The sequence below is a fragment of the Cannabis sativa genome, chromosome 9, assembly GCF_029168945.1.
Source record: "Cannabis sativa cultivar Pink pepper isolate KNU-18-1 chromosome 9, ASM2916894v1, whole genome shotgun sequence".
Taxonomy (NCBI): domain Eukaryota; kingdom Viridiplantae; phylum Streptophyta; class Magnoliopsida; order Rosales; family Cannabaceae; genus Cannabis; species Cannabis sativa.
Genome location: NC_083609.1, coordinates 55,880,188 through 55,893,204, shown reverse-complemented (window position 1 = coordinate 55,893,204; position 13,017 = coordinate 55,880,188). Strand labels below are relative to the sequence as shown.

General features: G+C 34.6%; 2 protein-coding genes across 2 annotated transcripts; both read left to right on the top strand.

Annotated features, from left to right (window-relative positions):
• Positions 1–3,620: 3,620 nt before the first annotated feature.
• On the top strand, positions 3,621–5,731 carry LOC133031515 (uncharacterized). The gene is made up of 2 exons (XM_061105033.1): positions 3,621–4,323; positions 4,915–5,731. Exons 1-2 carry the CDS (start codon positions 3,621–3,623, stop codon positions 5,715–5,717), a joined length of 1,506 nt encoding a protein of 501 aa, XP_060961016.1. The 3' UTR covers positions 5,718–5,731.
• Positions 5,732–5,765: 34 nt separating this feature from the next.
• LOC133030800 (uncharacterized mitochondrial protein AtMg00860-like) lies at positions 5,766–6,167 on the top strand (the record flags this gene model as incomplete). Its single annotated transcript, XM_061103690.1, has 1 exon — positions 5,766–6,167. A coding segment is annotated over exon 1 (402 nt), but the record flags the coding sequence as incomplete, so codon positions are not given.
• Between the last annotated feature and the right edge of the window lie 6,850 nt (positions 6,168–13,017).

Here is a 13,017-nt window from a genome sequence, read left to right as displayed (position 1 = left end):
TTAGTAGGGGAGTACTCTCCCCGTCCCTATTCCCGTTAGAGATTTTAATCCTCTTTCTCGCCCCATCCCCGTTTATTCCCCATCGGGGACGGGACGGGGAATCCCCTAATAGGGCGGGGACAGAGCGGGGAATCCTCTATTGTAAAAATAAAGCTTAGTTTAAAAATTTAAATGTATAAAATTATTAAATTACATAAAAGATAAAATATTACATATTATTTACTATTCAATATAGTAATTATTATACAAAAATACAACTTCAAAAATTGTAAAAATGATAATAATATACTAAAAAAAAATACAAATACATATATAAAATATAAAATAATTAATAAATTAAACGGGTTCCCGTCGGAGCAAGGAGTATCAATATAGTAATTATTATACAAAAATACAACTTCAAAAATTGTAAAAATGATAATAATATACTAAAAAAAAATACAAATACATATATAAAATATAAAATAATTAATAAATTAAACGGGTTCCCGTCGGAGCAAGGAGTATCATCCCCGTCCCCGCCCCATTTAACATTCGGGGATAAAATTTGATCCTCGTCTCTGCCCCGTTCCCCATTTAGACGGAGAATCCCCGTCCCTTTAGGGGCAGGTCCCCGCGGGGCCCATTCCCATAGGAAAAATGTGCATCCCTAAATCCAACCCTCAAATATCACGTGATTCTCTATACAGAGAAAATTTGTATTATATATGGAGAGGCAAATTGTGAGTAAATTAATTTAGAGGGCAAATTATGCCTAAAATTAGAGATCAGAATCAATTAAGAAGGCTTCTTTAATTGAGTTTTCAACATTCTGTTCTTCTCTATTTTTTTCTTTTATTCTTAATCGGCATGTGTGAAGTTGTTACGATGAATAAAAGTAGTTAAACAGTTTATTAGAATATTGATGTATATTGTTTGACATTAATTTATAGTTTGAACGCAATTTAATTTTCTCCTAATTTTTTATGTATTCTATTTCATTCGTACTTATTTCTTTTAATTGTCTGACTATCAATTAATTGTTTATGATTTTGATACGAAATTTGAGAAGTGAGTATCAATTATGCTATAATAAAATAGGAACAAATTTTGATATAAGACGAGAGTACTTATGTGGTTTGGATAACTTATATAGGGTTTATGTGTTTAATACGTACCTTTTATGTAAAGACCGCATATGATTAATACTTTAAATTATTAAATAATTAGGGTTTATGTATGAGATTTTATTATTATTGATAATAATACAATCATGTGAATTTATTTGAGTTCGTATATATTTATTATGCTATTTTTCTCAATTTCTGTGATTGTGTTCGGAGGCTGTGGACAGCGACGTTGGGCCTTTAGAGAGTTGTATATTATATGTTATAGAATATTATCGGAGTATTATAGTTAGATGTTAGAAGCGTTAGAATTGTCGGGGTTTTAATTACCAACTTACCCTTTTTAGTTGGTTAATATAAGGATTTTAGTTAAGGGCAATTTAGTAAATTGCCAAAGGAAGATTTTGTCTTATTTGGTTTTATTTAAAATCTGAATTTAAGTTTTTTTTTTAAAAAAAAAAAGAAAGGAAAAGTCTATTATTCTTGGTGTGTTGAAGGAAGGAGAATAACCTAGAAAATCACTTCTCTCTTTCCCTCTTTCTCTCGATTTGGTAGGAACCAGCACTAAGCTGGGATTTTCTTTGCTCAATTCACCTAGTTGTTGTTGTAATTGAAGCTCCAATTCAAGGTAAAACCCTTTTTGCTTGCTTTCTTTGATATTCTTTGATTTTATTTTAAGTTTTGGTTTGTAGTTTTGGGATTTAAGGGGGCTGTGAGTGTATTTTTGGTTTGTTCTCTTTTCTGGAGTTAGGTATTGATTGCTTTGAGTGTTTAGGGCTGAATTAGTTAGTTATTTTGAAGTTGGGATGGAAATTTAGTTTAAGAGCTCAAGTTGGAGCTCTAATGGTGATTTGAGAAATTGTGTGAATTGTGGTGTTTTGCTGCTTGGGATTGGTTTAAAATATTGTATACAGGTATTCTGGAAGTTTTGAAAAGATTTGGGATTGTTTTGAATTAAGGGGAAGAATTTTTGGGTTCCCAGCTCAGAACCGGAATTCCGGTTCCTGGGGCCCTGTTGCAACCGGTCGACCGGTTGGTCCCAGGAACCGGACTTCCGGTTGGGAACCGGCCTGCCGGTTGGGGCTTTTTCCCGAGCCCTAGTTTTTCCCGTTTTTAAGTAATTTAGGGTATTGGCATCCTTTTTATCGATAGGGTTAAGCTTAGTTTCTATTTTGAATCCCCGATAAGTGTTTTAGCGAGTCTCTCATGGGTTTTTGAACATATTGGTTTAGGGTCCTGTAAAAACGTCGAGCTGCACTTCCACTCAGGCTGACCGGCACACTTGAGCACGGAACGAGGTAAGATAGCGTAAAAATATATATATGAATGTAAAATGATTATTCAAGTGTTAGTATAGTATTGCATGTTAATGTGGTTACGGTGTTACCAACACGAGTACCCAGGGTACGTCGTGTCCGTGGTACAACACTTAGTAATCCCCGGGAGTACAGTTAGGGCTCTACCAACACAAGTACAGAGTTGGTACTTTAGTGCATTTGGTATAGTAGTCGTACTACCCTTAAGAACGTTCTTAATCATTTGGTGAGCTTCGTTGTTAAGCTCAGGGCAGCTTAATCATAAAGCTGGCAGCGTGCTACTTTTATATATTTCTTGCATATCTTACTGAGTCTGTTGACTCATCAGTTTGCTACCTTGTGTAGGTAAAGGAAAAGCAAAGCTGGAGGAACAGTGAGGCGGAACTCGGCATGATTGTACATATCGCGGCAGTGCAACCTGGAGGGTTTCGGTTTATTAGTATTTTGGAGTCTGTATTTTGAGGATGCTTGTCCGCTAAACTTTAAAAAAAAAATATATATGTACATATTAGTAAAATACTTTTAACTAGCATTTTGATACTCGGGATCCCGATCCATATGATTATTAATATATTAATTATTAAAATTAGATTTGGGAATTATTATTATTAAAATACGGGCGTTACAGTTTGGTATCAGAGCCACTAGGTTGTCCACTGAAGACCGTCAAGATATGTACAATCAAGGCCAGTGTCGAGTTCAACTCACGGTTCCATAAGCTTTATTTCTTTTTGCAAACTGTTTTAAGATATGTTGTGTTATATATATGATTAATTGAGATGTTTTAAATCTTAATTGCGGTCTTGAAAATATTTTGACCACTGTCTGACCTACGTGCCTTGTGGGTTCGCAGGCTAAGTCCTAAATAATGGACGACCAGCGAAACGTTAGAAGGCAGGGTGAATTGGTTGAGACCGGAGGTGGTCGGGGTGGTAGAAATCCCCAAAACCCCCGTGGACGCGGTAGAGGCCGCGGTCGAGTCCCGAGAGGTGGACAGGAGAATCCACCTCAGGCCCCTGTTGATTGGGAACAAAGGTTTGCTGAGATGCAAACTAGAATTGAGCAACAAGAAGAAGAGATCCGACGACTCAGGCAACGGGATGCTCCTGTTGAGCCTCCCCCGCAACCGCCTGCTGCGGCTCCTATAGCTCCTGCAGCCCCTGTGGTACCAGCTGAGCAAAATATTGCTGGTAACCGCATGGAGCCTTTATATGAAAGGTTCAGAAAGCAAGCGCCTCCAGTATTTTTGGGAGGCCCTGATGTTTTAAAGGCTGAGCAGTGGTTGACCGTTATTGAGAAAATACTGAATTTTATGGGAGTAGCTGGAAATGATAGGGTGGCATGTGCCACATTTCAATTTCAAGAGGATGCCCTGATCTGGTGGGAAATGGTATCCCTCACCAGGGATGTGACCAGAATGACCTGGGAAGAGTTCCGGGAATTATTCAACGCCAAATATTACAATGAGGCGGTCCGCAGTGCAAAGCGGAAGGAATTTGTTGAGTTGGTACAAGGCGAGGGTATGTCAGTAACCGAATATACCACCAAGTTTGATCGCTTGGCCAAGTTAGCCTCCGAAATCGTACCAACAGACTTCAGCAAGAAAGAAAAGTATTTGGCTGGGCTGAATGCCAAAATCAGACATGACCTGGTTATTACAACGAATGATACCACAACTTATGCAGAAATGGTTGATAAGGCTCTTCGAGCTGAAGGAGCAGTTAAATTTTTACAAGAAACCCGAGAGTCTTCTGGTGTCGGTGGGATCACTACTCTCCCTATGTCGGGTCCTGAAAAAGAGAGTGGGGGTTCTACCCTTGAACAGAAGAAAAGAACTTTTCCATCTTCGGGAAGTTCAGGACAAGGAAAAAGGTTTCGAGGAAACCAGAACAGAGGGGGACGTCAGACTTATTCTTATCGTGAGTGCCCGCGTTGCAAGAAGCATCATCCCGGGACTTGTAACCGGAGAGCCTGCTTTCAGTGTGGTTCGGTGGGACATCTCAGGAAAGATTGTCCTCAGTTGAAGAAAGAGGAACCGAAGCCCGAGGTTAAACCTGTACCTGCACCTGCTCGTGTCTTTGCTATAACTCAGGCAGATGCGGCTGCCAGTCCTTCAGTAGTTTCAGGTCAGCTTCTAATCAATGGTTTTGCTTATACTGTTTTATTTGATTCGGGTGTTACTCGGTCTTATGTGTCATCAAGACTTCTTGATCGGTTTGATAGACCTAGCGATATTCTTGAAACGGGGTTTGGAACCCTGTTGCCTAATGGAGAATTAATTATTTCAAAAAAGTGGATTAGGTCAGTAATAATTAGAATTGAAGATAGAGAATTGAGTGCTGACCTCGTGGAGTTACCATTGTCCGAATTCGATATTATACTTGGTATGGACTTTTTGTCCAAATACTCTGCTAGTATTGATTGTAAACGGAAAATGGTGACTTTTGAACCAGAAAATGAGGAACCTTTTGTTTTTGTTGGTTCGGTCCAAGGTTCTCGTGTTCCAAGAATCTCAGCGTTGAAAGCTAGGGATTTATTACGAGATGGATGTGTTGGATTTCTGGCAGTGGTAGTAGATTCCAGTAAACCTGTGTTACTTGGACCAGAAGAAGTTAAAGTGGTTAAGGAATTCCTGGATGTGTTTCCAGAGGAATTGCCGGGATTACCACCTCAGCGGGAGATAGATTTCATCATTGATTTAATTCCTGGAGCGGAACCTGTTTCAAAGGCACCTTACCGAATGGCACCTGCTGAATTAAAAGAACTGAAGATACAACTCCAAGGGATGTTGGATCTAGGGTTCACTCGGCCTAGTGTGTCACCTTGGGGAGCCCCTGTGCTATTTGTGAAGAAGAAAGATGGAACTCTTCGGATGTGTATCGATTATCGGGAACTGAATAAGTTAACCATTAAGAATAAATATCCTCTGCCCAGAATTGATGATTTGTTTGACCAACTTCAGGGCAAGACAGTATTCTCTAAGATTGACTTGAGGTCTGGATATCATCAATTGAGAATTCGAGAAGAGGATATCCCGAAGACAGCTTTCCGAACCAGGTATGGTCACTATGAATTCCTGGTTATGTCTTTTGGGTTAACAAATGCACCGGCAGCTTTTATGGATCTCATGAATAGGGTATTCAAGGATTTCCTCGATAATTTTGTAATTGTATTTATCGATGATATTCTTGTGTACTCTCGGTCAGAAGCGGAGCATGAGCAACATCTTCGAATGGTTCTGCAGCGGCTTAGAGATCATAAACTCTATGCAAAGTTTAAAAAGTGTGAGTTCTAGCTGTCACAAGTGTCTTTTCTGGGGCATATTGTTGGAAAAGACGGAATTATGGTTGATCCAGGGAAGATTGAAGCGGTGAAGAATTGGCCTAGACCTAAAACAGTCACTGAAATTCGAAGTTTTCTCGGTTTAGCGGGTTATTATCGGCGATTTGTGGAAGGATTTTCCAAAATTGCGATGCCGTTATCCGAGCTAACTAGGAAAAATCAGCGATTTATATGGTCAGATAAGTGTGAAAAGAGTTTTCAAGAGCTGAAGCAACGATTGATTACAGCTCCTGTCCTGGCCTTGCCATCTGATCAAGAAAAGTTTGTGGTATATTGTGACGCTTCAAGGCAGGGTTTAGGCTGTGTGTTAATGCAAGCAGATAAAGTCATAGCTTATGCTTCTCGGCAATTGAAAGGTTATGAGCAGCGTTACCCAACTCACGACCTAGAACTTGCAGCAGTGGTGTTCGCCTTGAAAATTTGGCGACATTACTTGTATGGTGAAAGGTGTGAGATCTATACTGATCACAAGAGTCTCAAGTATTTCTTCACTCAGAAGGATTTGAATATGAGACAGAGAAGGTGGTTAGAATTGGTAAAAGACTATGACTGTGAAATCCTGTATCATCCTGGAAAGGCAAATGTTGTGGCTGATGCCTTAAGCAGAAAAGGACCTGATCAGATATCCAACATGGTTATGATTTCCTCTCAGCTAGCCTCGGAAATGACTAGAGCAAACATTGAGTTGGTGACTGAGAAATTATTTAATCTGACACTTCAGTCAGATTTGTTGGAAAGAATCAGAATGGCCCAGTTAGAAGATTCTGAATTGGTAAAAATTCGAGAAGATGTCTTAGCAGGCAAAGCTAAGGACTTCTCCATTTCTGACAATGGGATGCTGTTGTTTAAAGCACGGGTGTGTGTCCCTGATTTCAGTGAGCTTAAAAAGGAAATTTTAGAAGAAGCTCATACAACCCCTTACTCATTACATCCAGGAACCACCAAAATGTATCAAGACTTGAAGCCCTATTTCTGGTGGTATGGGATGAAGAGGGATGTAGTGGACTATGTCACTAAATGCTTAACCTGTCAGCAAATCAAGGCTGAGCATCAACGACCGGCGGGGTTACTTCAGCCATTAACACTTCCAGAATGGAAATGGGAAGACATTGCAATGGACTTTGTGGTTGGCTTGCCTAGAACCACAGGAATGTACGACTCAGTTTGGGTTGTGGTGGATCGTTTTACAAAGTCAGCACATTTCTTACCTGCTAAGGTAACCTATTCAGTGGATCAGTATGCTGATTTGTATGTGAAAGAAATTGTCCGTCTTCATGGAGTACCGAAGTCAATCGTTTCAGATAGGGATCCTAAATTTACCTCAAAGTTTTGGGTGAGTTTGCAAAAGGCTATGGGAACTAATTTGAAATTCAGCACAGCCTTTCATCCTCAAACAGATGGGCAATCTGAACGAACCATTCAGATACTTGAAGACTTGTTACGAGCTTGTGTCATGGATTTTGGAGGGTCATGGAGTAAGTATTTGCCTCTGATTGAATTCTCCTATAATAATAGTTATCAAAGTACCATAGGAATGGCTCCCTATGAGCTGCTCTATGGAAGAAAGTGTCGTTCCCCAATTCATTGGGACGAAACAGGAGAACGGAAGTACTTGGGCCCTGAATTAGTCCAGAAGACGAATGAAGCAATAGACAAGATCAAAGCTCGAATGCTTGCTTCTCAAAGCAGGCAGAAAAGTTATGCAGATCCTAAGCGACGGGATGTTACATTCCAACCTGGTGATTGTGTCTTTCTACGAGTATCCCCGATGAAGGGAATCAGACGCTTTGGAAAGAAAGGTAAATTGAGCCCTAGGTTTATTGGACCTTTTGAAATTCTGGAGAAAGTTGGACAAGTTGCTTATCGGTTAGCTTTACCTCCTTCCTTGTCAGCAGTGCATAACGTGTTTCATGTTTCCATGCTGAGGAAGTATGTATCTGATCCAATGCACGTTCTGAGTTATGAAATGTTAGAGTTGCAACCCGATCTATCTTATGACGAACAACCAGTGCAAATTCTGGATAGGAAGGAAAAAGTTTTGCGAACTAAAACTATATCATTGGTTAAGGTACTCTGGAGGAATAGTAAAGTGGAAGAAGCCACTTGGGAATTGGAATCCGATATGAGGGCTCAGCACCCTGAGTTATTCAGGTAGATTTCGGGGGCGAAATCCTTTTAACGGGAGGATAATTGTAAAGACTGCATATGATTAATACTTTAAATTATTAAATAATTAGGGTTTATGTATGAGATTTTATTATTATTGATAATAATACAATCATGTGAATTTATTTGAGTTCGTATATATTTATTATGCTATTTTTCTCAATTTCTGTGATTGTGTTCGGAGGCTGTGGACAGCGACGTTGGGCCTTTAGAGAGTCGTATATTATATGTTATAGAATATTATCGGAGTATTATAGTTAGATGTTAGAAGCGTTAGAATTGTCGGGGTTTTAATTACCAACTTACCCTTTTTAGTTGGTTAATATTGGGATTTTAGTTAAGGGCAATTTAGTAAATTGTCAAAGGAAGATTTTGTCTTATTTGGTTTTATTTAAATCTGAATTTAAGTTTTTTTTTTAAAAAAAAAAAGAAAGGAAAAGTTAAATATACTTGGTGTGAAGAAGTAAGGAGAATAACCTAGAAAATCACTTCTCTCTTTCCCTCTTTCTCTCGATTTGGTAGGAACCAGCACTAAGCTGGGATTTTCTTTGTTCAATTCAGCTAGTTGTTGTTGTAATTGAAGCTCCAATTCAAGGTAAAACCCTTTTTGCTTGCTTTCTTTGATATTCTTTGATTTTATTTTAAGTTTTGGTTTGTAGTTTTGGGATTTAAGGGGGCTGTGAGTGTATTTTTGGTTTGTTCTCTTTTCTGGAGTTAGGTATTGATTGCTTTGAGTGTTTAGGGCTGAATTAGTTAGTTATTTTGAAGTTGGGATGGAAATTGAGTTTAAGAGCTCAAGTTGGAGCTCTAATGGTGATTTGAGAAATTGTGTGAATTGTGGTGTTTTGCTGCTTGGGATTGGTTAAAAATAATGTGTACAGGTATTCTGGAAGTTTTGAAAAGATTTGGGATTGTTTTGAATTAAGGGGAAGAATTTTTGGGTTCCTCGAATCGGAATTCGGTTCACAGGGCCTGTTGCAACTTGGCCGACCGGTTGGTCCCAGAACCGACTTCCGGTTGGGAACCGGCCTGCCGGTTGGGGCTTTTTCCCGAGCCCTAGTTTTTCCCGTTTTTAAGTAATTTAGGGTATTGGCATCCTTTTTATCGATAGGGTTAAGCTTAGTTTCTATTTTGAATCCCCGATAAGTGTTTTAGCGAGTGTCTCATGGGTTTTTGAACATATTGGTTTAGGGCCCTGTAAAAACGTCGAGCTGCACTTCCACTCAGGCTGACCGGCACACTTGAGCACGGAACGAGGTAAGATAGCGTAAAAATATATATATGAATGTAAAATGATTATTCAAGTGTTAGTATAGTATTGCATGTTAATGTGGTTACGGTGTTACCAACACGAGTACCCAGGGTACGTCGTGTCCGTGGTACAACACTTAGTAATCCCCGGGAGTACAGTTAGGGCTCTACCAACACAAGTACAGAGTTGGTACTTTAGTGCATTTGGTATAGTAGTCGTACTACCCTTAAGAACGTTCTTAATCATTTGGTGAGCTTCGTTGTTAAGCTCAGGGCAGCTTAATCATAAAGCTGGCAGCGTGCTACTTTTATATATTTCTTGCATATCTTACTGAGTCTGTTGACTCATCAGTTTGCTACCTTGTGTAGGTAAAGGAAAAGCAAAGCTGGAGGAACAGTGAGGCGGAACTCGGCATGATTGTACATATCGCGGCAGTGCAACCTGGAGGGTTTCGGTTTATTAGTATTTTGGAGTCTGTATTTTGAGGATGCTTGTCCGCTAAACTTTAAAAAAAAAAATATATGTACATATTAGTAAAATACTTTTAACTAGTATTTTGATACTCGGGATCCCGATCCATATGATTATTAATATATTAATTATTAAAATTAGATTTGGGAATTATTATTATTAAAATACGGGCGTTACATTTTACATGTTTAGTTTATCACGAGAATAGAAAATTTACATGTAATTGAGATTTATATATCTGAGAAGACTATAAATTACTTGAGTAAACCTGCTATTGCATAAAAATTGGTAATAGAAATTGAATCACCATAATAAATAGATCTTTAATCAATTGAAATCAATAACCCTAATCTTTAATCATCGTTAATTTACATATCAATTTACTTGCTTGATTTTATTGTTTTCATCGTTTTAAATTCTAGTTGTAATTTCTTCTTAAATTCAAATAACTAAATAGAAGTAAAAGTTTAATTTTAAAATACTTTATTATAATTTTTGTACACTACAAATTTTTTTACTTTTAGTCATAACAAAACTTGTGACTAAAGTGAAAAAATTGTGACTAATTATAAATTATTATTCCTATGTTGTGATTAAAAGGTCCATGACTAAATGTATTAGTCACAAAAATTACAATTTGTTGTAACTAAATGTATTTTTAGTCACAACAAGTGTTGTGATTAAAACAAAATTAGTGACAACTTATAACTAAATACTATGTTTTAGTCACAAGTAATATTTTGTTGTGACTTAAAGTCACATATAATCACAAAAAAAAATTATGTTGTGACTAAAAAGTTGTCACTAAAATTAAGTAACAATTTTTTATAGTGATAGGATCGATTTCACTCTTTGTGAGTTTATTAATTATTAACAATACGTGTACTTGCGTAATGAAAATATCACAACATTAACCATATATAGGTTTCGGTACAAAACAAGTATTTGTTTGGCTTACAATAATTGGATTATTACTTTTTGTTTATTATGAGTATTATACCTAAGAAATGTAGGATACTGTCATATAGTTTAAATTCCTTATGTCTTAATCAGAATATATAATAATTTATATTCCGTTATCATAAGTAGAAAAAAAAGATCAATTGCATTACTTAAGTAAAAAATGAAAGTAATTGAAATTAATTTTCCTAAATTTTTAAATCATTGTTATTTGTTAATTTTGCCTATTTGCTAATTTTTGTTATTTTACTATTTTCAAACATCAAATTAATGTTTGTCAGATAGAATTATAAGTTCAATTACTTAGGGACCTCGTGTTAAAAAAATTATAACAATTTTATAAAAACCCATAAAATATATAATTCTATCTTATAAGAATATGTATAGTTACACTAAAAAAAATGTATATAGTTGATCTACAAAGCCAACCAGCCAACATTAAAACATGCAATGATGATTATTTGTAACACTTTTTAAACATTTATTATCTGTAATCCAATATTTTATTCTCTTTTCCTCTTTTATTTTGGTTCACATATTAGGAATTTTGGGATAATGAATCGTACATATCGAATTTCTCACTTCAATTATGAATTTCAATTCCTTTTCAAAAAAAATTATGAATTTCAATAAAAGACAAATTATTAATACACATAATCTAATATTCTAATTAATTGAAATTATAAAATCAATTATAGACAACAGAAGATCAGAATAAGGTTAGTAAGTTTATCACAATACTAACATACGACTAGTAAATAATAATACTCTTTGAAATATAATTTTTACGTCTTCCCACCACATTTTATTTAGGGCATTTTATAATTTTGTATACATTATTTTAATTAATTACAAAATATGTGCAAAAAAATTTATTATCATTTTCTCATATATTTTTATGTATAATTAAAAAGTTTTTTTCAATTTCTTTTATAATATATACAGGGGCGAAACTAGGATTAAATCCTTGGGGGGGCCAATTATTAAAATTTTATAGTTCAAACAAAATATTTTTTATAATAATATTGCACATTACAAATATTATTTATAAAGCGTGTTTGAATATAAGTGTTTAATTACTAGTTATATTACATAGTCTAGTAATTACACTATTATATTTAAAAATACACCATGCATGGTAATTATATATGAAATTTTATGATTTTATTAAGAAAAATAATTAGCATTTACATATAAAATTAATATTATTTAGTAATTAACATTTAACATAAAAGAATTTAGTAACAACACAAATAATTACAATAATTTTTTTGCAATATATATTATTAATTAATTAGTCAATACTTTCTTCTATTATTAAAAAAAGAAAAGAATCATATGTGTAAAAGTTTTAGATCATTTTGTATGGAACCTACAAGATAAGACTTATAATTTCTATTAAAAAATGGTTAATACAATTTTAAACTATGTGTTTTGTAAAAGTTACCGACTGAAACATCTGTTTTGTAAAATGACAAATTCAACACTGCATTTTCTAAAATAGTACACTGAGCTCAATTTTTGATATTTTTTTTATATATATAATAAACTTGAAAAAAAAAATATAGCACGAATAAATGCAGAAAATATATCAAGTTTTGTCATAATAACTCTAGATCAGATTATAATTAACTTTTATATTAACAAAAAATCAGTTCAGGATACTATTTTGTACTATTTTAGAAAATATAATGTCTAATTTATCAATTAATAAAATAGAGAGTCTAATCAATAATTTTTACAAAACACAAAGTCTAAAATGATATTTACCATTTAAAAAAATATGTTACTTCAATGACCCCTTTTTAATTTAGAAAATTACAACAAAGTGTCATTATTCATAATTATATTTTTTCATCTATACATTGTTTTATGATCACGTGTCAAAAGATCATTATTATAATCATAGTATTTATTTTTATTGATATATAATATAACATATATCTTATAAGAGTAACCTTATAAATAAAGTAATGAAAACTAATAATTTATAGTTTCTCTAGTTTTACCTACATATATTACTAATACTATAATTTCATGAAAAGTTGTGGGGGGGCCATGGCCACCTAAGGTCATAGAATACCTCCGCCCCTGAATATATATATAGTAATAACTATTGATTATTATATATATGATAATATTAGCTATATTTATTTTTATGTTTACAATTATAATAAAAAAATACAAATAATATAAAATATTTTATATATGTATTTATTTTATTTTCTATTAATTAAACATACTAATTTAATAAACAAAATAATAATATTCACATAAGTTTATTATATCACTCTATGTGTGTTATGTTTATTTTTTAGTAATTTTTTAGAAAATAAATAATATATATATATAAAAAAAAATTGTTTATCTTTATCTTTTTCTTTGTTTATTGTGTCATGTTTAT

What these genes read in the sequence shown, in the direction of transcription:
- LOC133031515 (XM_061105033.1), top strand. Translation starts at nt 3,621, where the DNA reads ATGGAGCCTTTATATGAAAGGTTCAGAAAGCAAGCGCCTCCAGTATTT. An exon ending in AAACCAGAACAGAGGGGGAC is followed by an intron (nt 4,324 to 4,914) that starts GTCAGACTTATT and finishes GTTCGGTCCAAG; the next exon opens with GTTCTCGTGTTCCAAGAATC.